The 25,375-nt window shown below is 50.6% G+C and overlaps 1 protein-coding gene across 1 annotated transcript in view; it reads right to left on the bottom strand.

Annotated features, from left to right (window-relative positions):
• The window catches only part of DHRS3 (dehydrogenase/reductase (SDR family) member 3), a 52,952-nt gene extending 30,888 nt beyond the window's left edge, over nucleotides 1-22,064 (bottom strand). The window contains exon 1 of the mRNA XM_011996565.1: nucleotides 20,864-22,064. Coding sequence (XP_011851955.1) covers nucleotides 20,864-21,058 — 195 coding nt within the window. The 5' untranslated portion in view covers nucleotides 21,059-22,064. The remainder of the gene's footprint in view (nucleotides 1-20,863) is intronic.
• Nucleotides 22,065-25,375: the final 3,311 nt, after the last annotated feature.

Raw genomic sequence — 25,375 nt, 5'->3', positions numbered from 1 at the left:
GCAGGGCCCAGTGAGAATCCCTGGGTCATACCCAGGAAGCCAACCCCAGCCATCACACAGAGGGTGCCCAACAGAAACACCCAGTGGGACCTCGTGCCAAGTCACAAGCCTTCCACGCTCCCCTGGACAGCAGGAAACACAAACACAGCTCCAGCAGAGCCACTCCAGGGAGAATGTATCACACATCCCTGGCAGACAGGTGACACCTGGCAAACTACAAGTTGCCCACACATCCAGTCTCTACATGTGCAGGGGCGGTAGATATGGCAGTGTATTAGCTGTAGGGGAAAGAGGAATAATAACAACAGGTAACCTGGGCAACATGGCAAAAGCGTGTCTCTACTAAAAATACAAAAGTTAGCCGGGCGTGGTGGTGCGCGCCTGTAGTCCCAGCCACTCAGGAGGATCACGTGAGCCTGGGAGATTGAGGCTGCAGTGAGCTGAGATGGCACCAATGCACTCCAGCCTGGGTGACAGAGTGAGACTCTGTCTCAACAAGTAAAATAAAAATAACGACAGTCCTCATCATAATTAGCATTTATTTAGGAGCTTCTCTGAATTCAACAGTGAGGTTTACGGCCCCTTATCCTCCGTTCTAGAATCCAAAAAGCTCTAAAACCCTAATTTAATTTTGACACACATATTTAGAGCAAACCCTAATTGGAACCATCATGAGGCTACTTCTGGTCTCTTTATCCCACTGTGGTGACTATCACTGTGATTACGGGTGGCTGCCCTAGGCCTTGCTGTGGGTGTCACTAGGTATATGGCCTATGTGCTGGATTGCATTTCTAACGTCCAAAACATCAGACCTATGAGACACAGCTAGCCTTAAGGGTTTCAGATAAGGGTCTGTAGACTTGAACTCGGCTTCTTTTTAGAGATAAGGCACTAAGACCCTGGAAGTATAAGTAATCGGTCAAGAGCAAAGCCAGGAACTAGCTGAGCAGAGACCCTCAAACCGGGTGGCGGTACCTCTCGGAGCTGCTAGCAGAAGTTAAGAATTCAGCTCTTGTTTTGGTAAAGGAAAGAAACATTTTACTGGAGTATCTCAGCATCTCCCTCATACTCCAACATGAAATTCAGAGGTCACTGAGCTGGTAGGCTCAATCACACACCAGTCTGATGTGTCCCAGGGAGACCTTCAGCTAATTAAACATAATTTATGGACCAGCCTCTAAGGACAAGCCTTAAATTACTTGCAAGCTGTGCCAAGGTAGCTATCCTACAGGCTATTAATTAGGAATCAGTTTAATCTCTGCTAGGACGAAGGTCAACTGCCTTGGAGTTGACCCTTCCGGCTGACTGGTCTCATGCTGTCAGGCTGTGGCTCTGGGCCCAGAGGGCCAGGGTATTCAGGGGAAGTGGGACATTCAACGGGAAATGGCCAGGCCAGCACACCCTGCAAAGACCAGGATGCTGGGAGAAAAGCCAGGCCCTTGGCCCATGGGGCCAGGTGAGGCAGGAATTTTCCCAAGCACCAGCCCCACCGAAAGTGATTTTCAGTGGTTCTCAGAGAGCATCACTTCCCTCCAACATCAGAGAATTCTGTGGAAAATCAGGCTTCTGTCACCTTCCATTAATGTGGGCTGGTCATGTATCCTATAGAAAGGACTGGTCACGCATCCTGTAGAAAGCCTTCAGTGGCTCCCTAGCACTCTCCCAGTTATGTCCAGACTTCACCCCACAACCACCAGGCTCTGTGAGGTATGACCCTGTCCATCTCTCTCCACTCCCTGCTCACACTTGGTTCTGGCCAGGCCAGGGTCTTTTTCCCAAAGGAAACAAACGCTCTCATCTCCCATTTTCTAGCTCCGCTCTTTCCCTCTGCCTGGGATATTTTCCTTCTGCTGCTTCCATCTCATCCTTCATGACTCAGCTTAGACCCCAGTCCTAGGCACAGCCAGGTTTCCTTTCCTGGAAGGCAGACTGCCTAGATTTGAATCCCATGGCTACCTGGGCTAGGTGACCTCGGGCAAGTATTTAACCTCTCTGAGCCCTAGTATTTCCATCTTTAAACTGGGAACTGGGACTGTGTCATAGGGTTGCTCTGAGGAGTAAATCAGATTGTCCATGTAAATTGTTTAGCACATGGGTAGCACTTTATTAACAACAAAGACAGGTTGAAAGCCCCCGTCTGTGCTTGTAGCTGCCTCCAGCCATGGTCCGCCCTACCAAGGCACCCATCCCCACCAGGTCACTGCAGGCTACTGGTCCATCTCCCCAGCAAGACTGCAGATGGGTGTCTTTTTCCCTTGCCATACCTGTGCAATGTCAACCATGTCCTTGTGACGAGGGAAAGCCCCTCTCCCCCAAATGCCCTTCGCTTCTGTCAAATCCACTCTGCAGGAAGCCATCTGGGATGATTCAGTTTTCTCTCCTGTGGAGCACCTGCCCACCCAGGTGGGGCACAATTAAGGTCCCCTGTTTTGGTTTTGTTCTCCAAGGACAAACCCTCCCCGATGACCAGCTGCACTGCCAGTTGCTCTACAGCAGGGACTGTGACATCTTCCCCTTCCTGTGTGAGCTCTGCGCTCAACAGGTGCTCAGGACAGACCCAACCCACATTTTTCATCCCCTGCCACCATGTTCAATAATCTCCTGGAATCTTCCCAAGGTCCCTCCCTCGGAGGCTGGGATTTGCACTGCCACTTTACAGATAAGGATACCGAGGCTCGAGAGTGTAGCTGACTGAATGACGCCTGTTCTCCGAGATGCCCATGTTTTAATTCCCAGAACCTATGAATCTGTCACCTCCTATGGGAAAAAGGAATTCAGGTTGCAGCTGGAATTAAAAGGGCTAATCAGCCAATTTCAGATAGATTGTCCTCGATTCTCCAAGAAGGCCCGCTGTAACCACAGTAGACAAGGGAGGCAGAGAGTCACATGGAGATGTGACTAGGATATGACTGGTTGACTTTGAAGATGGAGGGGCCATCTTCAAAGTGGCTACGAGCCAAGACATGCAGCTAGCTCCTAGAAGCTGGAAAGGGCAAGGAAATGGATTCTCCCCTAGAACCTCACGCAGGAGTGCAGCCCTGACCCCTTGATTTTAGCCCGGTGGGACCCGTGGCAGACTCCTGCCCTCTAGAATTGGAAGGGAGTAATGTGTGTTGCTTTAAGCCACTAAGTTTGTGATAATTTGTGACAGCAGCAACAGGAAGCTGATCTAGAGGTGCCAAGGGATGGGTCCAAGGCCTCTAGCCAGAAGAGCTGGGATTGAAACCTGAATCTGCCTACTTCAAAGTCTACAGTCTCTGAAAGGCACAGCGCCTCGTCCCGACACGAACCTATCAACAGCACTTATGAATAAAACAAACACAACAAGCCATTCCCGCCTTAATGAAATGCCCTGGAGACTTTGGTAGAGAGTGCAGTTATGATCTGTAGCCTCATCATCATGGCCAACACTTACCGAGCACTCGCTTTGTGGCTCTGAACTTTAAATGTATTATCTCATTTAATCGTCATTTGACAGATGAGGAAACGGAGGCTCAGAGAGGTCCAGTAACTTGCTCAAGGTCACACAGCAAGTGAACAGAAGAGCCAGCATATGAACTTTGGTGTGGTTGACTCCTGAACTCAAAATCTGAATCTCTATGCTTTACTGGCTCCTTGAGAAAGAAAGAACCGCACATCTGTGTGTGTGTATGCACGCGCGCGCGCGCGCACACACACACACACACACACATATGAACATTTCCACTGACTTGAAGGCTCAGGAGACATCCCCAAAGCCAAGGCATGGATCTGCTGGCTGAGGAGGTGTGAGCCCTTGGAGGGCACCATGTGCCCAGTCCACACTGACCTTGTGTCCTGCCATCCCTGAAGGACCCCGTCTCCTCTGCTGTGTGCTCACAGGGAAGTGGCCCGGAGAGGCCAGGTCAGACTCTTAATTCTTTGGCAACTGGGATGTAAGAACATGGGCCGTGCAGCCAAGGGTGGACAGAGGCCACGTGGGTGTGTCTGGCAGGACTGCCTGCCTGCATGAAGGTCACGCCGCCCTTTACAGTCACACTGGCCCCAGCTCCCCACGGTGACCTGCTGCCAGGCCTGTGAGAGGGGCTACTGCTTGCTGGGCTGGGGGAGCTCTAAAAGGACTCCAGGCCGGGTGCAGTGGCTCATGCCTGTAATCTCAGCACTTTGGGAGGCCGAGGCGGGCGGATCACAAGGTCAGGAGATTGAGATCATCCTGGCTAACACGGTGAAACCCCGTCTCTACTAAAAAAGTACAAAAAATTAGCCGGGCGTGGTGGCAGGGGCCTGTAGTCCCAGCTACTCAGGAAGCTGAGGCAGGAGAATGGCGTGATCCCGGGAGGCGGAGCTTGCAGTGAGCCAAGATCGTGCCACTGCACTCCAGCCTGGGCGACAGAGTGAGACTCTGTCTCAAAAAAAAAAAAGGACTCCACAGACCCCCCACCAACCACCTTGGAAGGACCCGATATCCTCTCTGTTCTGCTCCCTGCCTGTAGCTGGAGGGGAGGGAGAGCGGACCTCTCGTACCTGTGAACCGTGACCTAGCAAAGGACTTCGTTTCCTCTCATATCACAGTGGCCTTACATCGTCTAGAAAAGGTTCCAAAGTCAGTCTGTTGACAACTTGCTGGATTTCGGTGGCTGAGCATTTGCCTCTTTGAACTACAATCTCCTTGAAGGCAGAGATTTTAGCTCAACCCAGAAAAGTCCATTCTATCTTTTTTTTTCTTGAGGAGATAGAGGGGGGTAAGGCATCAGTAAACGACCTCACAAGGTCTGCAGGATGAGATCTGGAGGGCTGCCTCATACAGGCAGGCCTGGCTCTCCCGGCTGTTTCCCTGTGGCACGACTGAAAAACGAATGTTGTCCTTCCACAAGAAGGTGTACTGGACCCCTTGCTCCTGCTCATGGTACCCGCATCTCCCCTGCAGAGAAGCCCACTTCCCAAATCCCAAACCCTATGGCTTGGTTGGGGCTGGTATACCCTGGCTCAGAGTCTGGCCGTGACTCCCAGCTGGCCAAATACAGCACCATTTCCTTGGTTCAGGCTCACCCAGTCACTGCCAGAGAGACCCAATTCCTGGACCCTTCCAGGACTTCTGGGCAAAGAACACCTGCCTGTCTACTCGAATGGGAGCTGGGAGGGTGACGTTACCAGCAGCAGGGGGCAGGTGTGAGCAGCCCTGTGGCAGAGAGGTCTGCTTAAAGGTGAGGTGAGAGAGAAGTTCGCCTGAGTCCTGACGGCACTGGTCCCTGGAGAGGTGCCAAAGTCAGCCCTACCCAGGGAGTTCTGGTCCCGTGAGTCAATAAACCAATCAGCCCAACACCTCCAGAGCCCCTATCAGGAAAGCGGGAGGTGATGTTGTTTGACCCATGTAGACTGTCTGGCTACAGACTCCACTAGCGGCCATCAGCGCCATCTCTTCCGTGAAGGTATCAACCAAGAGGCAAGACTCATTGGTTACAAGCAGACATCCTGGGGTCCAATCCTGCTGGCTCATTTACTAGCTGTGTGATTCTAACTTACTGACCCTCAGAGTCCTGTTGGTAAGAGGAAGATGATAACAGCACCCACGCTGGAAGGTTACTTCGAGGAGTAAATGACCTTGTGACATGTCAGGGCTTAGAACAGTCCCTGGCACATAGTAGGTACTTGGTAATCACTGGCTCTAACTAGCTACAATGGGTTGGTCATGCATTTATTCAGGCAACAACCGTTTATTAAGTATTTGCTGTGGGCCAGACACTGTGCCAGTTGCCAGATACTTGGTGAGTGAGGAGGGCATGCCCCCTGACCCTGTGGATATCAACAAGCAGCCACAAAGCGTGGTGAGTTGCTATGGTAACCCCAGACTTTGGCCTCACCGCAGCCCAGTCCTGCCCAATTGAGCTACTTGGAGGCAGAGATAAAAATGACTAATGTCTTGGGTGGGGGAAGTTGGATGGTTGTGGGGGTTGGGCAGCCGGGACCAGAGAGGAGACCATACCCCTGACCAGCCTCAGCCCCTGGGTTGCAGAAAGGCCCATGTTGGACCAGCCCCTGCCTGGGAAGATAGGGGCTGTGCCATGGGTCATCTCAACAGGGGTGAGGCCTTGGGTGGAAGGGAGATGGCCAGACTCCCTGTAGGGAGTGGTTCCCTCCCACAGACTTCTAGAAAGGGTCAAGGGCTTCAATTCCCCCGAGAGCTTCTGTGGCAGGGGCAGAACTCTCCCCTTCCTGGGGGAGTCCCAGAACCAGGGTGAGTCAGGCCAGCGGGTTTTTTGCCTTTTGTCCCTGGCGTCCTGCAGAGCATCTGGTCTAATACGCAGACGGAGAAGGGCTGGAGCAGGGGGTATCCACCGCCCTTCACCCCCACGGCCATTGCCCCAACTGGCTGTCTCTTGCAAACGCTCTCGCAGTCACCCAGGAGGTGATAGGAGCTATTTCACTAAATTTCCACATCTTCATTTTTCAGATGAGGGAACCAAAGCCCAGAGAGAGAGAGAGTTGCTCGCCCAAGGTCACACAGCAAGTCACTGGGAGGCCCCTCCTAATCTACGGCATTAGGAACGGGTTTCCAACAGCCCTGGCCGGCACTATAAATTGCATGAGTGCACTGGCCAGAGCCGGCCTCTACCGCCCAAAAGATTTTGGCCGCTGTGACACTGTCCATGGGCCAGGTCTGGGCTTTGGGGCTGAGGTTGTCAAGGCACACTCTCCCAGGGCTGTGTGCTTTGGAGGCAGGGAGGGCCAGGCAGTAGCCTCCTGTGTCCTTTCTGGCAAATGGATTTGGGCTGAGTCCCCTTGGAGAGGCTGTCTCAGCCCTGGTTGGGTATTCAGGGTTTCTAGCTTGTGGGCACCTCGGTGGTAGAGGAGGTGCCCAGGCTGAGGGCAGAGCAGGGTCTGGGGTTCCACACGTTTGGGGTGGGAGTGTAGGTTCCTCTGCTGAGGGGCAAAGGCCCAAGCGAACTAGAGGGCATTTGGTCCAGAAGCCACAGCACCTTGGATTAAAGAGCCAAAGGTGGAGGTGTCATTAAAGAGGGGACATCCAGCAAATCCAAGAAGGGTCCATCCAGGAGAGGGAGTGGGCTGAGTCATTTCCTTGAAGCAGCCTTTTCAAGCCTTATTTTTTTCCTTTAGAACAATGACTTTCTTTCAAAACGCACACCAAAATCTTAACATGGAATTGTAAGCCACAAAACAGAGGTGACAACACTGACCTAGTCCACAGGAAGGAGGGGTCCCTCAGAACCCATCCTGCTCCATCTCCCACTTGGCCCCACCTTCTTGGGGCCTCTAGGGTGCTCTGGAACCCAGTTTGAAAACCTGGACCTTGAACCTCAGCTGGTGCTGAGGTCTGCGTGGGGACCGCGCGGCTTGGAGGCTGGTAGAAGTGGTTGGGAGAGGTGGGACGCAGACAGGAGACCGTGCTCCCTAGGAGGCCGTTTCAGTGTGGACAAGATCATCATACGCTTCACTCATCAAAATCCCCAAAAGGCTGCTGAAAAGGGGATTTAAGGTCACATTCCTTGAAGTAGGGATGGCCAATGGGGTAAGAAAGACTGGGGCCCAGTGGCCTTCACCAGGCTGACCACTGGTGGCCTTAAGCACCAAGCCACACATGTGTACTCTCCACCCTGAGCTTGCCCTGCTTCTGTGTCACAGGATACCAGGGCATTCCCTACCTCTCACACGAGCTCTCGCCCTGGGCCTGCATCTCAGCCTGTAGGACTTGGATGGGTTTTGATTGTATCTAGTCCAAGCCTTCTTAACCCAGAGTCTAGGATAGGTGATGGGTGTACATGCCCCCTCAAAAGTACAAAACTTTCAGTTGCACCTTCTTCCTGGGATAGAGCTCATATTTCTTCAGACCCTTCAAGGGCTCTACAACCAGCAAAAAAATTGAGAGTTACTGCAACCCTCTCAGTTGCCACCTCCTTCGAGAAGTCTTCTAAGATTTTCCTTAATTTACAGTGATCAAAGCTCTCAGGCCACGCAGAGCTCAGTGACCTCGGGCTTAACTGGAGGGAGCTGTCACTCACTGTCTCCTCTGCAGCTGGGTCTCTGTGTGTTAAGATGTCACATTGGTTGTCAAATGAAAGAAATTCAACTGTGCTATTCCCAAGCTTGTCAGTTTACTCTTTAAAAGAAACCCTGATAACTGAGGACTATTTTATTCCTTTGGCAAGTCTCCTATTCATTGTATGCAAATACTGCTACTCAGTGCTCTAAACGATGTTTGTGTAAAAGCGGATTTCACTACATCCCTGCCCGCATCCTGTTGACTCACTCACTGCTTATCACAGCTCTCTCCAGAACCCTCTGTGTACTAAGCCCCATTACTTAACAGCTTGTCTCTTGACCTCTCCATGACCCTGAATGAGGCAGGCCAGGCCAGGCTGAGATTATTTGTTGCAGTGGGAAAAGATGGAGGGTTGAAGCTGGGAAGCCTGGGTTCAGAATCTGCCCTCAGCGACGTGTCCCAGGATGGCCACTTCACCTGGATCTCAGAAATGCGCGCTGGTGGCCGGGCATGGTGACTCATGCTTGTAATCCCAGCACTTTGGGAGGCTGAGGTGGGCAGATCACAGGTCAAGAGACAGAGACCATCCTGGCCAACATGGTGAAACCCCGTCTCTACTAAAAATATAAAAATTAGCTGGGTGTGGGGGCGCACGCCTGTAGTCCCAGCTATCGGGAGGCTGAGGCAGGAGAATTGCTTGAACCCGGGAGGAGGTGGAGGTTGCAGTGAGCCAAGATCGCGCCACTGCATTCCAGCCTGGGCGACTGGCGAAACTCCATCTCAAAAAAAAAAAAAAAAAAAAAAAAAGAAGAAGGTCGACAATGAATGTGCAAAAGCACTGTGCAGTCATGTAGAGTACCAAGTCACGTGGGTTACCATCGTCACACACATTGCCACAGCCGCGTACAGTGCCACAGCCTTGTATATTACCATGGTCATGTACAGTATCAGTCTTCTATATTACCACGGTTATGTACAGTATCAATCTGGTATATTACCATGGTCATGTACAGTATCATTCTTGCATATTACTATGGTCTTATAGAGTACCCATCTTGTATATTACCACAGTTATATGCAGAATCAATCTTGTATATTACCACAGTTATATGCAGTGTCAATCTTGTATATTACCATGGTCATGTACAGTATCATTCTTGCGTATTACTATGGTCTTGTATGAGTATCCATCTTGTATATTACCAAGGTCATGTACAGTATCTCTCTTGTATATTACCATGGTCATGTACAGTACCAAAGTCATGTATAGTGTCAGCCATGTATATTAGCAGCCATGTATGTTACCACAATCATATATAACTACCATCATGTACAGTCCTGCAGTCACATACAGTATCAGTCAATGTATATCACCACAGTTATATATATTAGCACAATCATGTATAGTACTAGAGTCATGTATATTATCAGTTATATATAGTACCACAGCCATGTACAGTACCACATCATGTATAGTCTATAGTCACATATAGTGACATAGTCATGTAGAATACCATAGCCATGTACAATACCATGTCCTCTATAGTACCACAGTCATTAACAGTACCGTGTATATTAATAGTGCCATGTATATTCCCATGTATATTAATAGTACCATGTATAGTAATAGTGCCACGTATATTCCTACATTCCTGCTTTTACCATAATCATGTACAAAGGGTCTTCAAAAAGTTCAAGGAAAATGCATATTATGAAAAAACTAGGCATATATTTGAGATTTTTTTTTGCCCCCAAATAACTAACTTGTTATAACATGACTAAATGGGATCTAGTTTGAGGCACTAAGAAGGATAAGTATCAGTTTGAAAAGAATCCCCTATCAAAGCAACATGAATTCTACTAAAACTGAAGCAAGAACAAATATCAAATTTACAATGAAGCTTGCTTAGATGGAAGAATGGTGAAATCATTGACGCTTTATTAAAAGTGTATGGGGACAATGCCCTAAAGAAATCAGCAGTTGGCTGGGCGTGGTGGCTCACACCTGTAATCCCAGTACTTTGGGAGGCCAAGGCAGGCAGATCACAAAGTCAAGAGATCGAGACCATCCTGGCCAACACGGTGAAACCCTGTCTCTACTAAAAATACAAAAATTAGCCAGGCGTGGTGGTGTGTACCTGTAGTCTCAGCTACCTGGGAGGCTGAGGCAGAAGAATTGCTTGAACCCAGGAGGCAGAGGTTGCAGTGAGCTGAAATCATGTCACTGCATTCCAGCCTGGTGACAGAGTGAGACTTTGTCTCAAAAAAAAATAAATAAATAAATAAAAATAAATAAATAAATCCATCAGCACTTAATAAATGGATAACTTGTTAAGAAGGGATAAAACGATGTTGAAGATAAACATCTTCATGTTTGGAAGTGCCAGACCATCCATATCAAATTAGAAAGAAAAAATTCATCTTGTTTGTGCTCTTACTGAAGAGGACTGACAATTAACAGCAAAAAAAAAAAATAATAATAGTAATAGCCAATACCATAGACATCTCCATTGGTTGAGCATACACAATTCTGACTAAAATATTAAAGTTGAATAAACTTTCCACTTGATAAGCACCAAAACTACTGCACCCAGATCAGGTGCAGATGAGAGCAAAGCTTTCAATGAAAATTTTAAACAAGTGGGATCAAGATCTTGAAGCATTTCCTCAAAGAACTGTAAGAGAAGATGAAGCATTGACCACTACAATCCTGAAGACAAGGCACAATCAAAGCAATGGCTACCAAGAGGTGGACGTGGCCCAGTCAAAGCAAAAGCAGACCGGCCAAGAGCAAAGGTCATGGCAACAGTTTTTTGGGGATGTTCTAAGCATTCTGCTTGTTAACTTTCTGGAGGAACAAGAACAATAATATCTGCTTATAATGAGAGTGTTTTGAGAAAGTTAGCCAAAACTTTAGCAGAAAAACACCCAGGAAAGCCTCACCAGATAGTCCTGCTCCACTAAGACAAGGTTCCCCGTTCATTCCTCTCATCGAACAATGACAATTTTGTGAGAGTTTTGATGAGAAATCATTAGGCAGGCATCCACTTTACAGTCCTGCTTTGGCTCTTTCTGACTTCCTTTTGTTTCCTAATCTTAAAAAATCTTTAAAGGGTGATACGGTTAGGCTCCGTGTCCCCACCCAAATCTCATCTTGAATTATAATCCCAATAATCCCCATGTGCTCAGGGAGAGAGGAGGTGGAGGTAATTGGATCATGGGAGTAGTTTCCTCTATGCTGTTCTCATGATAGTGAGTTCTCACATGATCTGATGGTTTTATAAGTGTTTGGTAGTTCCTCCTAAGTTCATTCTCCTTCCTGCTGCCTTGTGAAGAAGGTGCCTTGCTTCCCCTTTTCCTTCCGCCATGATGGTAAGTTTCCTGAGGCCTCCTCAGCCATGCGTAACTGTGAGTCAATTAAACTTCTTTCCTTTATAAATTACTCAGTCTCTAATATTTCTCTATAGCAATGTGAGAAAGGACTAAGACAAAGGGCATCCATTTCTCTTCAGCTAATGATGTAAAAAAAAGACTGTACTGACATGGCTGAACTCTCAGGACGGTCAATTATTTTGGGATGAACTAGATGGCTGGTATCACTTACAAAAGTGTCTTGCAACTTGATGAAGCTTATGTTGAGAAATAATATATATATATATATTTGTGTATATGTGTGTATGTGTGTATATAAACATATGGAGAGAGAGAGAGACGCAGTCTTGCTCTGTCGCCCAGGCTGAAGTGCAGTGGTGCAATCTCCACTCACTGCAACCTCCACCTCCCACGTTCAAGTGATTCTTCTGCCTCAGTCTCCCGAGTAGCCGGGATCACAAGCATGTGCCGCCATGCCGGATAATTTTTGTATTTTTAGTAGAGATGGGGTTTCACCCTGTTGGACAGGCTGGTCTTGAACTCCTGACGTCAAGTGATCTGCCCGCCTCAGCCTCCCACAGTGCTGGGATTACAGGAGTGAGCCACCACGCCTGGCCCATAGTTTTTATTTTCATCCTTTAATTCCATGTTCCACAACCTTTTTGAAGCCCCTTTATATATTACCACAGGATATTACCAATCACGTATGGTACCACAGCCACGTAAAGTTACCACAGTCGTGAATATTACTAGGAACCCAAAGAAACCATCAGCATCCAGTTAGGAAGCCACAGGAATCTAAGCTTGAGTGAAGGATATGAATCTGTGCCCACCCTGCACCCTCCCGCCTCCTCCCTGCTCCCCAGCACCCTGGAAAGCCTGGACAAAGGAATGACATCACTGTTGGAAGATCCTGCTGAAGTCATGCTGAGAAGGGCTGCCTCCTTTTAATTCTCAAGTGTTGGTTGAGAATTGGTGTCCTCTTTTCCTCCTGCCCCCTGCCCCTGCCTGGGTCATTGCTCTCACTGACATCATGACAATGACTCACAGAATCAAAGGGTAGAAGGGACCCGGGAGGTTGTCCAGAATCTAACCTCCCCCAATGCAGAAATCTCGACACCATGTTTGCTTAAAGGGCAGCCTGTTCCAAAGGGCAGGAGGGTGTTCCTCTTGCAGGGCCCAGGTCTGCATTTTCAAGCTCTCCCCATGGGCCTGGTGTGGGCTTCCAGAACCATCTAGAACAGTTCCCATGCCTCTCTGGTACCAGAGTGCAGCTGATACCCTCTCCTACCTCTTAAGCAGTCAACTATACTCCCATGGACTTGCCACCCAACCCAAGTCATGGCTTGTAGCCCTCATCACCCAGCCTGCTCCCTGGATACCCTCCAGTTGCTCAAGGGCCTTGCCAAAGTGCTGGCCCACACGGACACAATGCCCCAGAAGTCATTTTGACAAAGTAGGACTGAAAAGCATCTCCTTCATTCTGAGCATTAGCACAGTTATTTGATTTTATTCAGAGGGGTTCAGCAGTACTGCTACTAGAAGCCAGCTTGTTGGTGTCAACTCATCCTTCCACAGTGTCAGGAGCTTTTCCAATCTGGGGATGCTGTTCACTCCAGGAACACTAAGTGCCACAAGGAGAGAACTTTGTTTATGAGGTTCCCTGCCCCATCTCCAAGGCCTAGTTTGCTGAAATCAATGAACAGAGTCAACAGTCATGATTTCTCGGAACCGTGTCACCCTGAAGCTGGTTGTCACTCCTCACCTAAGTTATACCAGCAAGAAATATCAGGATCTGGCTGGGAGCAAGGCTGCCCAGCAGAGCCCCGAGGGCTGGGTTCCAGGTACCTCCCTCCCCCTCCAACAGTGGCACCCCAGCCTGCTTAGATTCTCCATTTCCCTCAGCCCAGACACTTCCATCTTGACGGTAAAGATATCGGAGGAGGCCCTCAGCATCCTCTAAAACTAGTGCAAAGCTGAGAGCATTCCCTGAGCTCTGGGAAGCTCCCAAAGAAGGTGGTAAGGCAAGTCTGGGTGATATTCTTGGAGGAGGCATGGAAACCCAGCAGCCTCCTAGCAGATCCCCGACTACTGGCCTGACACCCACCGCCTGCCTGTCACAGCAGCCAGGGGATCCTGCTAAGGCTTGGGTGAGGGCATGACGCTTGAGTCTTAGGGTCAGCTAGGTCCACCTGTCCTTCATGGGAACTTGTCCCCCTCAGTTCTTCCTCCCCACTCACTCACTGCTCCAACCACACTGGCCACCTCTTGGTCCTCAGACACTCCACTCTCTCCTCAGAGCCCTTGCTCTGTCCTCTCCCCAGAACGCCACTGCTCCCTTCCCACCATGCCTTTGCCACCTTCAGGTCTTTCCTCGTGTGCCCTTCTCAGTGTGGCCTTCCTTATACCCTACCTAGAATCTCAGGCCCTCGCATTCCTGTCCTCCTTGCCTCATTGGTTTTCTCCTTATCGCTTATGATGACAATTCAATGTGCTGTTTTATTTATTTACTTATTTATTTATTTATTTATTTACTTATTGACACAGAGTCTCACACTGTTGCTCAGGCTAGAATGCAGTGGCATGATCTCTGCTCACTGCAACCTCCACCTCCCAGGTTCAAACAATTCTCGTGTCTCAGCCTCCCAAGTAGCTGGGATTACAGGTGCACTCCACCACACCCAGCTATTTTTCTTTTTTAGTAGTAGTAGTATAGACAGGGGTTTCACCATGTTGGGTCAGGCTGGTCTTGAACTCCTGACCTCAAGTGTTGCACCTGCCTTAGCCTCCTAAAGTGCTGGGATTACAGGCAGGAGAATGTACTGTTCTATTGATCTTGCTTTTTATCTGTCTCTCTTACTAAAATGCCAGCTCTCACTACATGGGTGGGGATTTTCATCTGCTTTGCTCCCTGCATGCCTTCAGTGCCCAGAACAGCGCCTGGCATATAGCAGGTGCTCAGTACATGTGCTGAATGTATGAATAAGTGAATAAATGAATGCGTTCCCACCAACCATTCACTTGCTAACCCGGCACTCTCTTGTTGAGAATCTAGGCATCTGCTCATTTTCAGATTCTAAGATCTCACTCATTTCAGGGGTGCCACAGCAGATGAGCACACATTTGGGCATGCTAGTGTCTAAATAGACTCACTTTTCTTATTTCTGGTGGGCTTCAATGGTTTCCTAATCCTCATGGTTCACCTGAATAATACGTTTGAAATGTTTCAAGTATCTTACGGACTTATATTTTTGGATTGTGTCTCCTGAGGGCAACAGTGGACATGGCCTCATAAAATTCTAGGTGTGTTCATGCTTTTGTCCAAGGATAAGGGAGAACGTGTAGTGTGTGGAACCCATCCCACACTGATACTGTGGTAGGATATCGCTGGTAGTGGCAGGTTAAGACAAGGGCTTTTTTTACGGCGATTGTGACAACCAGATGCATTTCCTGGGTAGAAAGGACACCTCGTAAATATAGCTGAGATCACTTTCTCAAAGTAGACAGCCTTGGCAAATACCGAGATGGAAATGAACCAGAGAAAGTAACTGCAATGATACAGAGATCAGAGGGCTTGCAATGATACAGAGATCTGTGCAGCCATAAACAAGTGCGCTTCATCTGAAAAGATGACGAGGCTTGAAGAGCTTGAAGTCGAAACGAGAATTAGCAGAAGGGTTAGGTACACGAAAATGAACTTGACTCAGATTCAGTATTATTAGAGGGAGGAGGCATTCTTGAAAGCCCAAATAGAGAAGGTGGTGAATTAAGGAGAAAAAACAGGAAACTTTGTTTGACATGCTAGTTAGGGAACTCAGGTCCCTTATTCCCTTAGAAGCGACAGTCTGGAAATATTAACATCTTCTGCAAGAGCTGAACTAAATCCACGGCAGACAGCTACCTGTTGAGGGAGTTTTAAATGGGTGTGGGGCTCTGTGAAGCTGGGGCACAGCACATTTTCCAACTCTGAGTTGCTTCTTTTTCATTTGGCGGCATCTGATGACTAGCAAAGACTGAGATCATCAGTGATAGGGACAAATGCTTTCTTCACCCGGAATTCTCCTGCTTGCAACTCAGGGAAGCCTGGCAATCCATTGCTTTCTTGGGTTGACTGATCCGTAAAATGAGAATTTTCGAGCATGCCAGGATCTTAGGGATCATTGTAACCCCTCTCATTTTATAGGGGTGCTTCTCAGCTGCAACCTGGAGAAGGTAGTAACTTTTCCAGGGTCAAGAACCCAGTCTTGGCCGGGTGTGGAAGCTCACACCTATAATCCCAGCACTTTGGAAGGCCAAGAAGGGAGGATTGCTTGAGCCCAAGAGTTCGAGACTAACCTAAGCAACATAGCGAGAGACTCCCATCTCTATTTTTAAATAAATAAATAATAAATAAAAGCTTAAGTCTCTGGCCTCCTGCACAGGTGAGAAAGACTACAGGGGGCCGTGCTCCGAGAGTTGACACCTTTGTTTCCCCAAGGGAAGGGCCTGGGGGAGTAAGAAGGAGATGTTCGTCTATTCGTGAGACAGCCTCATTTGTAAGGTCAGTTGTGACCCATGCTCCAAGCGGAGAAACACTTCTAGCGGTCATAGGTAGAACAGGTAGCCTACCTGCCTGCTTTCAGGCTGTACAGAGAGGATAGGAGAGATGGGCCACTGCTCTCTCGCCTGTGAATTTGCTAGTGCAGCTGTTTTGGCCTGATGACTCTAGAGACCCATAGATGACCTGTCTGGACCCTTCTCTTCTTTCTCTTTTTTCCCATTCCCACCAGTACTGACCTGACTCAGAGTCTGAGGTGTAAACTCCCTGCTTACCTCCCTATCCCAGGATACAGTATTCTCTTGCTTTCCTTCCTACTTCCCTCTCGCAATTCCAGCCAGGTAGAGCCTTCGATCAGGAGGTTTCTTGCACCTAGATTGCCCTTGTCACACCCCTTCTGGTTGAAACTCTTGACCTTCTTCAAGGCTCAGTCAAATGCTCCCTCCTTCATGAAACCTTTCATGAGCGCTTGCTATAAATGAACTGCTCCTCTGTGCTTCCACCATGTAGCATCCCCCAAACTTCATGCCCATCCAGAACTTCAGAATCTCACCTTATTTGGAAAGAGAGTTTTTGGAGCTGTAACTAGTTAAGGATCTTGAGATATAATCACACTGGATTTAGTATGTGCCTTGAATCCAATAACTAGTGTCCTTATAAGAAAATGATGGGGGTGGGCGTGGTGGCTCATGCCTGTAATCCGAGCACTTTGGGAGGCCGAGGTGGGCGGATCACCTGAGGTTGGGAGTTCGAGACCAGCCTGACCAACATGGAGAAACCCCGTCTCTACTAAAAATACAAAATTAGTTGGGCATGGTGGCACGCATGCCTGTAATCCCAGCTACTCGGGAGGCTGAGGCAGGAGAATCGCTTGGATCCGGGAGGCGGAGGTTGCAGTGAGCCAAGATCACGCCATTGTACTCCAGCCTGGGCAATAAGACCGAAACTCTCTTTCAAAAAAAAAAAAAAAAGACGAGACCTAGACACACACAGTGAGGAAGGCCATGTGATGATGAAAGGAGAGATTGCAGCCATGCTTCTACAAGCCAAGGAGCATCAGGAGCCACCAGGAGCTGGAAGACATGGCGAAGGACCTTCCCTTGGGGTCTCTGAGTGGAGAGGAACCCAGAACCCTGCTGACGCCTTGATTTCAGCCTTCTGGCCCCCAGAACCACGAGAGAATACATTTTGTTGTGGTAAGCCACCAAGTTTGTGCTAATTTGTCATGGTAACCACAGGAAGCACACACGCATGGTGATTTGTGCCTTCACTGTAAGCACCTGGCCACATTCTAGGTCTTTGTTCATCTTTGCTACATTTTCCTACAGGCCCAGAGCTATGCCAAACACCGAACAGATACCCCAGGCAGGTTTGCTAAGCTAGGTCTCTCAGAGACGGAGTCAAGGGACTTATGAGCTTGGGCTGGCCCCAGGGCTAGGAATGGGAAGGGCACGGGACTTGCTGAATGGAAGTGCTGGAGAATAGGGTTCATAAATCTACTCACAGTGCTAGTTCCTGGCTGGGTGCTTTAGGAACAGGGCAATCTACCCACATGCTGTAAATTCACTGATAGCAAGACAGAACTCCAAGCCAGTTCCCACACTACGTCCCTGAAATACCTCCCCTCAGACTACCTCTTGGAAACGGGAATTGAGTATTTGTTTGTTTTTTTGTTTGTTTTTGAGACAGAGTTTCATTCTGTCGCCCAGGCTGGAGTGCAATGGTGCGATCTAGGCTCACTGCAACCTCCACCTCCCGGGTTCAAGCACTTCTCCTGCCTCAGCCTTCTGACCAGCTGGGATTACAGGTGCTTACCACCATGCCTGGATAATTTTTTGTATTTTTAGTCGAGATGGAGATTCACCATGTTGGCTAGGTTGGTCTCAAGCTCCTGACCTCAGGTGATCTGCCCGCCTCAGTCTCCCAAAGTGCTAGGATTACAGGCGTGAGCCACTGCTCCCAGCCAAGGTCCTGGAGTTCTTGATGTGGTATTATGCTCGTGTATGTTGCCCCACCTTCCAAGGTTTGCAATCATGGCCCAAGACTCTAGTCCAGCCACTTGCTTGACACCAAACCAAAGGCTGGAATGGTCTCTACAAATACATCTAAATGAACGATCCACTTCTCCTCCCAGGGGTTCCTGCTAACACCATGTCAAACTCAAAGACTGGAGCCTGGGCTGACCACTAGCCAGAAGTTAGTTCCCTTGGAGGAAAGGGGAATAAGCTTAAGGTTTGTGAATGCTTTTGTGGAAGGAATTCTAAGAGGGCATAGAAAATTGAGAAGCAAGAGCTTTACGCCTGGAGACCCTAACCGTGACTGGCCCTGCCTCAGTTTGCCACAGTGCACTGTGGATAAGGAGAGATGTGTCTTAATTAGGAGCTTTCAAATTCTTATAGCCTTAGTGTCCCTTTAAAAAAAGCCCTCGCTTATTTGGGCCACCTTTGCACCCTAAGGCTCACCACCACCCACGAATATTGCCAAATGCTATTTAACTCAAGGTCATTATGGGAAACTGGGTTGTCAACTCTCCCTCCTTCCCAAATAAACAGATAACTCCTGGACATGTCAGCTATTTGCAGAGATTCTGGTACTCCTTTTTTTTTTTTTTTTCCCTTTTTGGGGTCTTTCCCCTGCAGATCCAATCCCACTAGAATCTAGGGTGGGAAGCTCTCAGATGCAGCCATCAGAATCTAGGATGGGAAGCTCTCAGACGCAGCCTCCACTTCCATCAAGAGGAGAAGGAATGTCATCCGTGGTTCTGCACAGCCGCCCCCTGTCTAGTATCACTGCAGGCTGTGAGTGGCACTGGCCCTCTCTGATCCAGTGCCCTTGGGCCACCCCCAAGCCCACTGTTCACACCTGTCCCCAACCCATAAATTCCCCACTCCCTCAACACTTGACCCTTTGTTCCCAACCCCACTAGGCCCCAAAGCACTCACGGCTCTGGGGGTTATCCCAAAGTCCTCTCGTTGGTGTCAGGCCAGCAGCCACAATTCCAAACTCCCCACCATGAGAGCAAACAGAAGCCTTATTATAAAGTAGCTCCAGTAATTGGTCAGATAATGGCGAGTTACAGGGAGCACTGCTGGTCATCCTGGCGAGTCAGATGACTGAACTGATTATAAATGGCACTCGAAGTTTCACAGGCCCCCATGGATCCTGTTTTTGTTTTTGGTGACCCTGACACCAATTTAAGACATATTTCTAATTGGCCCTGGCTGGATTCCCTGGAAGAAGACGTCCAGTCCAAGTTAGGTGGGGTTTGGCTCCCGGTGCGTGAACTTGCAGGCTCCATTCTGTACTATCGCACCCACCCCCCAATGGCATACACTTCTTTCAATTTAGGATTGTTTATAGTCAGTCGAGTTTTTCCAGATTGACTAAGAGTTCCTCATCTGCCTACCGTAGTCAGCTACAAGAACAGTAAAAGAGACCTAGGACTTGGGAGAGCTGGAAGACTCAGAAAAAAGTCTCTGTGGGATGCAGACAGCTAAAGAATGACAATCACATGCAATTGTCCTAAACCCCACTTCCCCCCACAAAGGACACCCTCATCTGCCCTTTTGAGACCCCTTCACAAAGAACTTCAGGAGCCCTTTTATGAGGCATCGCCTCAAGGAAATGAAACTGCTGAGAACAACTCTTACTTCCCCTTATTTGTTGCGTCCAAGGGTTAAAAACACTTCCCAACTCCCCCTCCAAATGCAAGGTCAAGCAGCTGTCCAAACCACCCAAGGAGAAGAGGGAGTCCTGGACAGCCAGACCCCTGCTAGCTTGGCCACCACGCGCTCCGGCCAGCCCGGCTAGGGAAGAGTTAATCGGATCGGCTTTGGCTGATAGTTCAGGCTCCAAAGTTCAGTCCCAGTCAGAGCCACCCCGGAGGAATTGTAAATCTCAGGGCAGCATTTAACAAAACAAAAGCAACCTGGAATTACATGCAGGTTTGGTTTTCTACAGTACATGTTTACTTAATCCCCAAGGTATGCGGCTCCATGTCAGATCAGCTGGCTTTGCGGCCCTTTCACCCCCCTAGTTCACAACAGTTTAAGTTTCAAACTAATTCCCTGTTTTCGCTCTTCCTCTTCACAGGGCTGGCTGGAGACAGCCTGGCCTGCCTCCCTCTCCCGATGGCTCTGGTCACCGGGTGAGTCAGCCTGGCCTGGGCTGGGAGTTGGGTGACAGCCTGCTCACCCTCCCCGCTCTCCGGCACCAGGTCTCCAAAACGTGGAGCAAGGGGTGCCTGAACCACCAAAAAGTTAAAGGCTGTGTCTGGTGGGCAGGACCCTCCTTGCAGCACCACCTTCCAGCTAAAGGGGGAGGGATCCCCGAGGGGTGTGCTGGGGGGAGGGGACAGGGTTGAAGGTGAGAACAAGGGCTCTTTATCAGTAGCTGCTTACCCTGGCCTCCTCTTTCCTGCTTTCCAAACACCTGGGCCTCTCAGTGTCGGTCCGGCCAGACCGCTCTTCCCTTTTCAAACCCAAACCAAGTACCCCCTCTCGTGTCTTCAGAGCTGCAGCCGCCCAGGTTGGGGCTGGGTAGCGGGTTGCCAAGGAAAATACGAGGCGCCAGCTAGCAGGCGGCTCCCAGCTCTACCCAGGAGTGCGCACACCCTGCACTCACCAGGGTGGCGGCAAGAAAAAGGGGGGAAGGCGGGGGAGGGGGGCACAACACCTTCCTCTGGGAGGCAGGAATGTGGGAAATGGGTGGGTCTCCTAAGTTTCAGGGTGGGGGTGAATAGCCAGCCAGCCACCGATCCCAAAGGAGCGGATCAACTCTGAACCTGCCAAAAAAGACAGTCCGGTGCCTGGGAAATTTACAAGGTGAAACCGACTAGCTCAGCACTCGTGGGTGGCACGGGGGAGTGGGGTGGCCGTTGACTCTCAGCTCCCGGGAGCGGGATCCCGCAGCGGCAGCAGGTGGGCTCACCCCCTCCCCTGCGGCCCCCCACTCCTTGGAGTCGCAGTGCCTGGTACCTTTCTGGCGCCGCGCTCCGCGAACTCGCGGGCGAGCTGACGCCCGATGCCTCTCCCGCCGCCTGTGATGAGGACGTTCTCCCGCGACAGGTCCCGCAGCTTGGCGGGCAGCACCAGTCCGACGGCTGCTTTCACCACCAGATAGATCATCTGTAGAGGGAACACCACCAGCGCGCCCAGCCGTTTCCACACCATCCTCCGCGCCGCGGAGCCGGGCAGGGGGCGAAAGTCCCCGGGCCGAGCAATACAGGAATTAAAAAACACCCCGAACAATAAATAGTAAACCGAATAAGGAGGAGAGAGGCGTCCCACCTGGCCACTCTTGAAATCACCTCTTCCCAAATGCAAAGCACCGGGTGAGGGGAAAAAAAAAAAAAAAAAAAAAGATAAATTCTCCTCTGGGGGAGAAAAAGCGTCTCCTAAGGTTGGGACGGTAAAAGAGGTGGAGGGGGAAGCTGGAGGTGGAAAGTTCTAACAAGAAGTTTCTTGCCCCAGCAGCCGTTTCGGCTGGGGAATTCTCAGGTAATGTTTACAGACTGACAGAGGAGTTCAGGCAGGGGAAAAAAAAAAAAAAGGCACCAACCACACGCGCTCACCCTGCCTCGGTCCCGCGGTTTCAAAGTGCAAGATTAAAAAAAAAAAAAAAAAAAAAAAAAAAAAAGCTGTTTCCAAATTGTAGCGCCCCCACCCCCACCCTGTCTCCAGGAAAAAAAAAAAAAAGTGGGGGAAAAAAGTGCTTGGAGCTCCCAATTTCAGCCCGCGAAAGTCTCCCGACTCATTGCTATTCTTGGGCTCAGGAAATTGCTTAAACGCGATCTGATTGCCAGCAACGTGCAGGAGAAGTGGGGGGTCCGGGTGTCAGTTTCTTTACGTGCAGGGCTCGCCCTCGCGCGCGCTCGCTCGCTCCGGCTCCCTCCCTCCCCTCTCTGTTCCAGCAGAGGCTGGGAGTTGCCGCTCGATCCAGCTCCCCTTCTCTCCCTTTTTAGCATTTATTGCCTTCTTTTTGTCCTTTCCAACTTGGAGAGGGTCCGGGTGTGGAGCGCGCGTGGATCGGACGCCTTGGTCTGCGCGGCCCTATTCATTCGCTCCCCGGGCAGCTGCGTCTCGGAGAGAGAGGGCGGCCCCTTTTTCCCCCATTTTTTAATACCCCATTAAGTCTGATTGACAGTTAAAGTTGTTGGGAGGCTTCACTACCGTTCCTCTGAGTGGCTGCTGCGGCCTCCCCTCCCCCTGCGCCGTCGCGGGGAGCGCGCATAAGGCGCGCACTCGGGCTCGCCAGGACTCGCGCTCTCCCGGGACTGGCTCCCCTCTCTGCAAGCCGGGACTTGCCGCCGGTGTCCCTGAGGGCTCGCAGCTGTAACTCGAACACGCTGGAACCGACTCCAGCGAGCCGGCTGCCTTCTCGAGACATTCCTCCTTGCCCGGGCCGCCCGCGGGCCAGGTGACCACCTCTGCGTGTGGAGCAGGCCCGGGGTAGCTTGCGCATGCCTTGATCCAACCAGGTCACCCAGGGTTTTATTTGAGGTCATTTGGTCATCCCCGGCCTCCAGGTAGGATCGGGAAGCCACTCCTCACCTTTGCCCGGACCTCTTCTGTCTTCACTTAGAGTGGACTTTTAAAAGCCTGACCCAAGTCCCTCACGATGCTTGGGGGAAGCCGCTGGGGAGCAGGGCTTTGCTTTGAGGGGAGGGGGTAGTCAAGGGAAAGGAACCTGTGCTCCGGGTGCCAATAAAATCCCCATAAGATTAGCTGGGAGCATATTTATTGCTCATCTGAGCTAGAATTACCTTGACTGACAGCAATTTCCTTAATAACAAAAGCCTGTAAACAAAACGTCCTATTCCTGCGCCCCTGTGCTGTGCAGCCAGCTTCTCCTGTGGATCTCCCTGGACTGCCCTGGCGGGGCACCCACCTTCTAACCTCCTGCCCTTCCCGACCGGAATGTCTCCCCTGCTGCAGGGTGGGACCGAGCTATTTAGAGTTGTCTGTTGCAGGAAGTCTGGGAGGTGAGTCACGAAAAAGCAACCCCAGTTCAAAGTGCTGATGGGACTTGCCTCCCGCCCCCCTGCACGTTCCCCGGGCCGGAGGAGCGAGAGAGCAAAGCAGGGAGCTGCCCCGTAATCTGGGGCAGCCGTTTCCAGCCCGCGACTTGTTCAGACGGCGATTGCTGGGCCTCACCCCCAGAGATTCTGATTCAGCAGGGCTGGGTGCGCTGGGATCGGTACTTTTAATGCTCCACCTGGGTGAGGAAGTCACTTCGAAAAACGCTGATCTGCGGGGAGCGGAGGCTGGGATTGCCTTGTCACCTGCAAAGACCTAGTTCTGGGGAGAGGTTCTGCAGGTGAGGATCTTCCTTCTGGGTGAAAAGCCACTGGAAGAGCAAAAGGCAGGAGAGGCTTAGGATGAGCTACCGTCTTGTACTGAGGGCCTGTATTCTGACGCTTAGTCCTTCCCCTGACCTTGCAATGGGGGGACTGTCACCCCATCATCCAGGTTACCCAGCCAGGAAGTGCAGGAGGGGGGAATCCCAATCCAGACCTCTTCCCACTCTGACCTGACGGGAGGAAAGAAGTGGAGGATGGGGTTCAGCCAAGGGTTGCAGAGCAGAGATCCCCCAACGCCTCCTAGAGTCTGACCGAAGGGCGGACCAATGTCTCCATCAGACCCCAGGGCAGGACTCCATTGTGGTGACGGCCTCCTCCCATCCTCGAGGTCTGTAAAAATGGGAAAGAGATTCCAGCCTGGAAGTGACAGGCCTTTCCCACCCAGCAGCGGCTGGTGTCCGCCAGGCCTGCAAAGAAGCCTGGAAAGGTCTGAAGACGGAACCAGGCTGCAAAACCGGGCTTTGCTCATCTGTTGTCCTCGGAGCCGCCTAGTGGCCCAGATAGGATACTGCGCCTCGAGCTGCCCGGCCTCCAACCCCGCCCCCCGCGGTGTTCCTAACTAGCTATGCTTTTCTTCCAGGCATTTCTCTCATGTAAGGTTAACATCCCAACTGTAAAAGGGCTTGTGAGGATCATAGTCCTCCTTCCCCACCCCCGACACACTTTTGTGACTGGGGAAACTAAAGCCAAAAGGTATGAAGCAACTCATATACAGAGATGCGTTTTCACCCCAACTAGCCCACCCTGGTCAGATGCCAGAGGGGCTGGGTAACCGCTATGTCCCTCTTACATCTCTCTGGTTGTGTGCCTGGGATGGAGGGCAGACAGTGGGTGGGAAGGAGGTCGGGAACCCAAATTGACCTTTAGTGCCTCAGGGCCTTTACACAGTTTCTGATTTAATTTCCTTAACAGCGCAGGGAGGCACGTGCCCATTTATTGCAGGAGGAAACGGGTTCAGTAACTCTAAGTAACTTGTGTAAGGCTATGCACCCTGCTTCCCAAAAGGTTTGGGATGAAATCGGAAGAAAAAAGAACGTGTCAGGCATTCCCCAAAGGAACTGACAGTTCCAGAAGCTGGCCTGAGGTGGACGGTGGCCTTTTTTCTACTTGGTCCATCTTTCAGGATGTGGTTTTTGTGGGCCTGGCAGGTCTGCAAGCCACAGGTTTCTCCCAGCATCAGCTGCTCAGAGAGGAGCTGTCATCTGCTCTGTTGCCCTCCCCCGAGGTCCCTGGGAAGATGGGGCCAAGGAGACCTTGTGTGGGGGTGATGTGTGTGTACACAGTTCAGCAGGCCAGGCCTGAGGGTCGCTGAAAACAGCAGGGACACATCCTCTCTGGCTTTTCCTCCCTCCCCCAGCCTTTATCCTTTGCTCTTGGTACCCCCTCCTGGAATTTAACTCAGGGCAGAGTTTGAAATTTCACATCCCAGGTCTGTCCCTGAAAATGTGAAAGGAGCCGTTCTGGGCTGAAGGGAAGAGGTAAGCTGCACTCGGGGGACCTAACTTTTTCCATGGCTCAGCGCCCTCCCCGCCCCCCGCCGGGTGCAGCAAGGATCCACACTCACCCTGCGGTTCCTGGACCAGAAGCTTGTTAGAAATGCACAATCCAGGCCGGGTGCAGTGGCTCACGCCTGTAATCCCAGCACTTTGAGAGGCCAAGGTGGGTGGATCACCTGAGGCCAGGAGTTTGAGACCAACCTGGGCAACATGGCGAAACCCCATTTCTACAAAAGATACAAAAAAATTAGCATGATACAGTGGGGTGCACCTGTCATCCCAGCTACTTGGGAGGCTGAGGCAAGAGAATCGCTTGAACCCGGGAGGTGGAGGTTGCAGTGAGCTGAGATCGCGCCACTGTACTCCAGCCTGGGCCACAGAGCAAGACTCTGTCTCAAAAACACCAAAAGAAGTACAGAATCGCAGGCCCTGCCCTGGCCCTCCTGAATCAGGCTCTGCATTGTACTGAACGAGATCCCCAGGTGCTCCTTTGCTCGCTGAGGTTTGAAAAGCGCTGCGGCTGGGCCCTGCAGGCAGGAGGAGGACTTCGGGTTTCGTCTGCAGCGCGACGGGGACCTTCGGAGGGGAGCTGTGGGGCAAAGGGCAGATGTGATGGCATCTCTGTCTTCGGA

The sequence above is a fragment of the Mandrillus leucophaeus genome, unplaced genomic scaffold, assembly GCF_000951045.1.
Source record: "Mandrillus leucophaeus isolate KB7577 unplaced genomic scaffold, Mleu.le_1.0 Scaffold52, whole genome shotgun sequence".
NCBI lineage: Eukaryota > Metazoa > Chordata > Mammalia > Primates > Cercopithecidae > Mandrillus > Mandrillus leucophaeus.
This window is presented reverse-complemented; position numbering and strand designations above follow the sequence as displayed.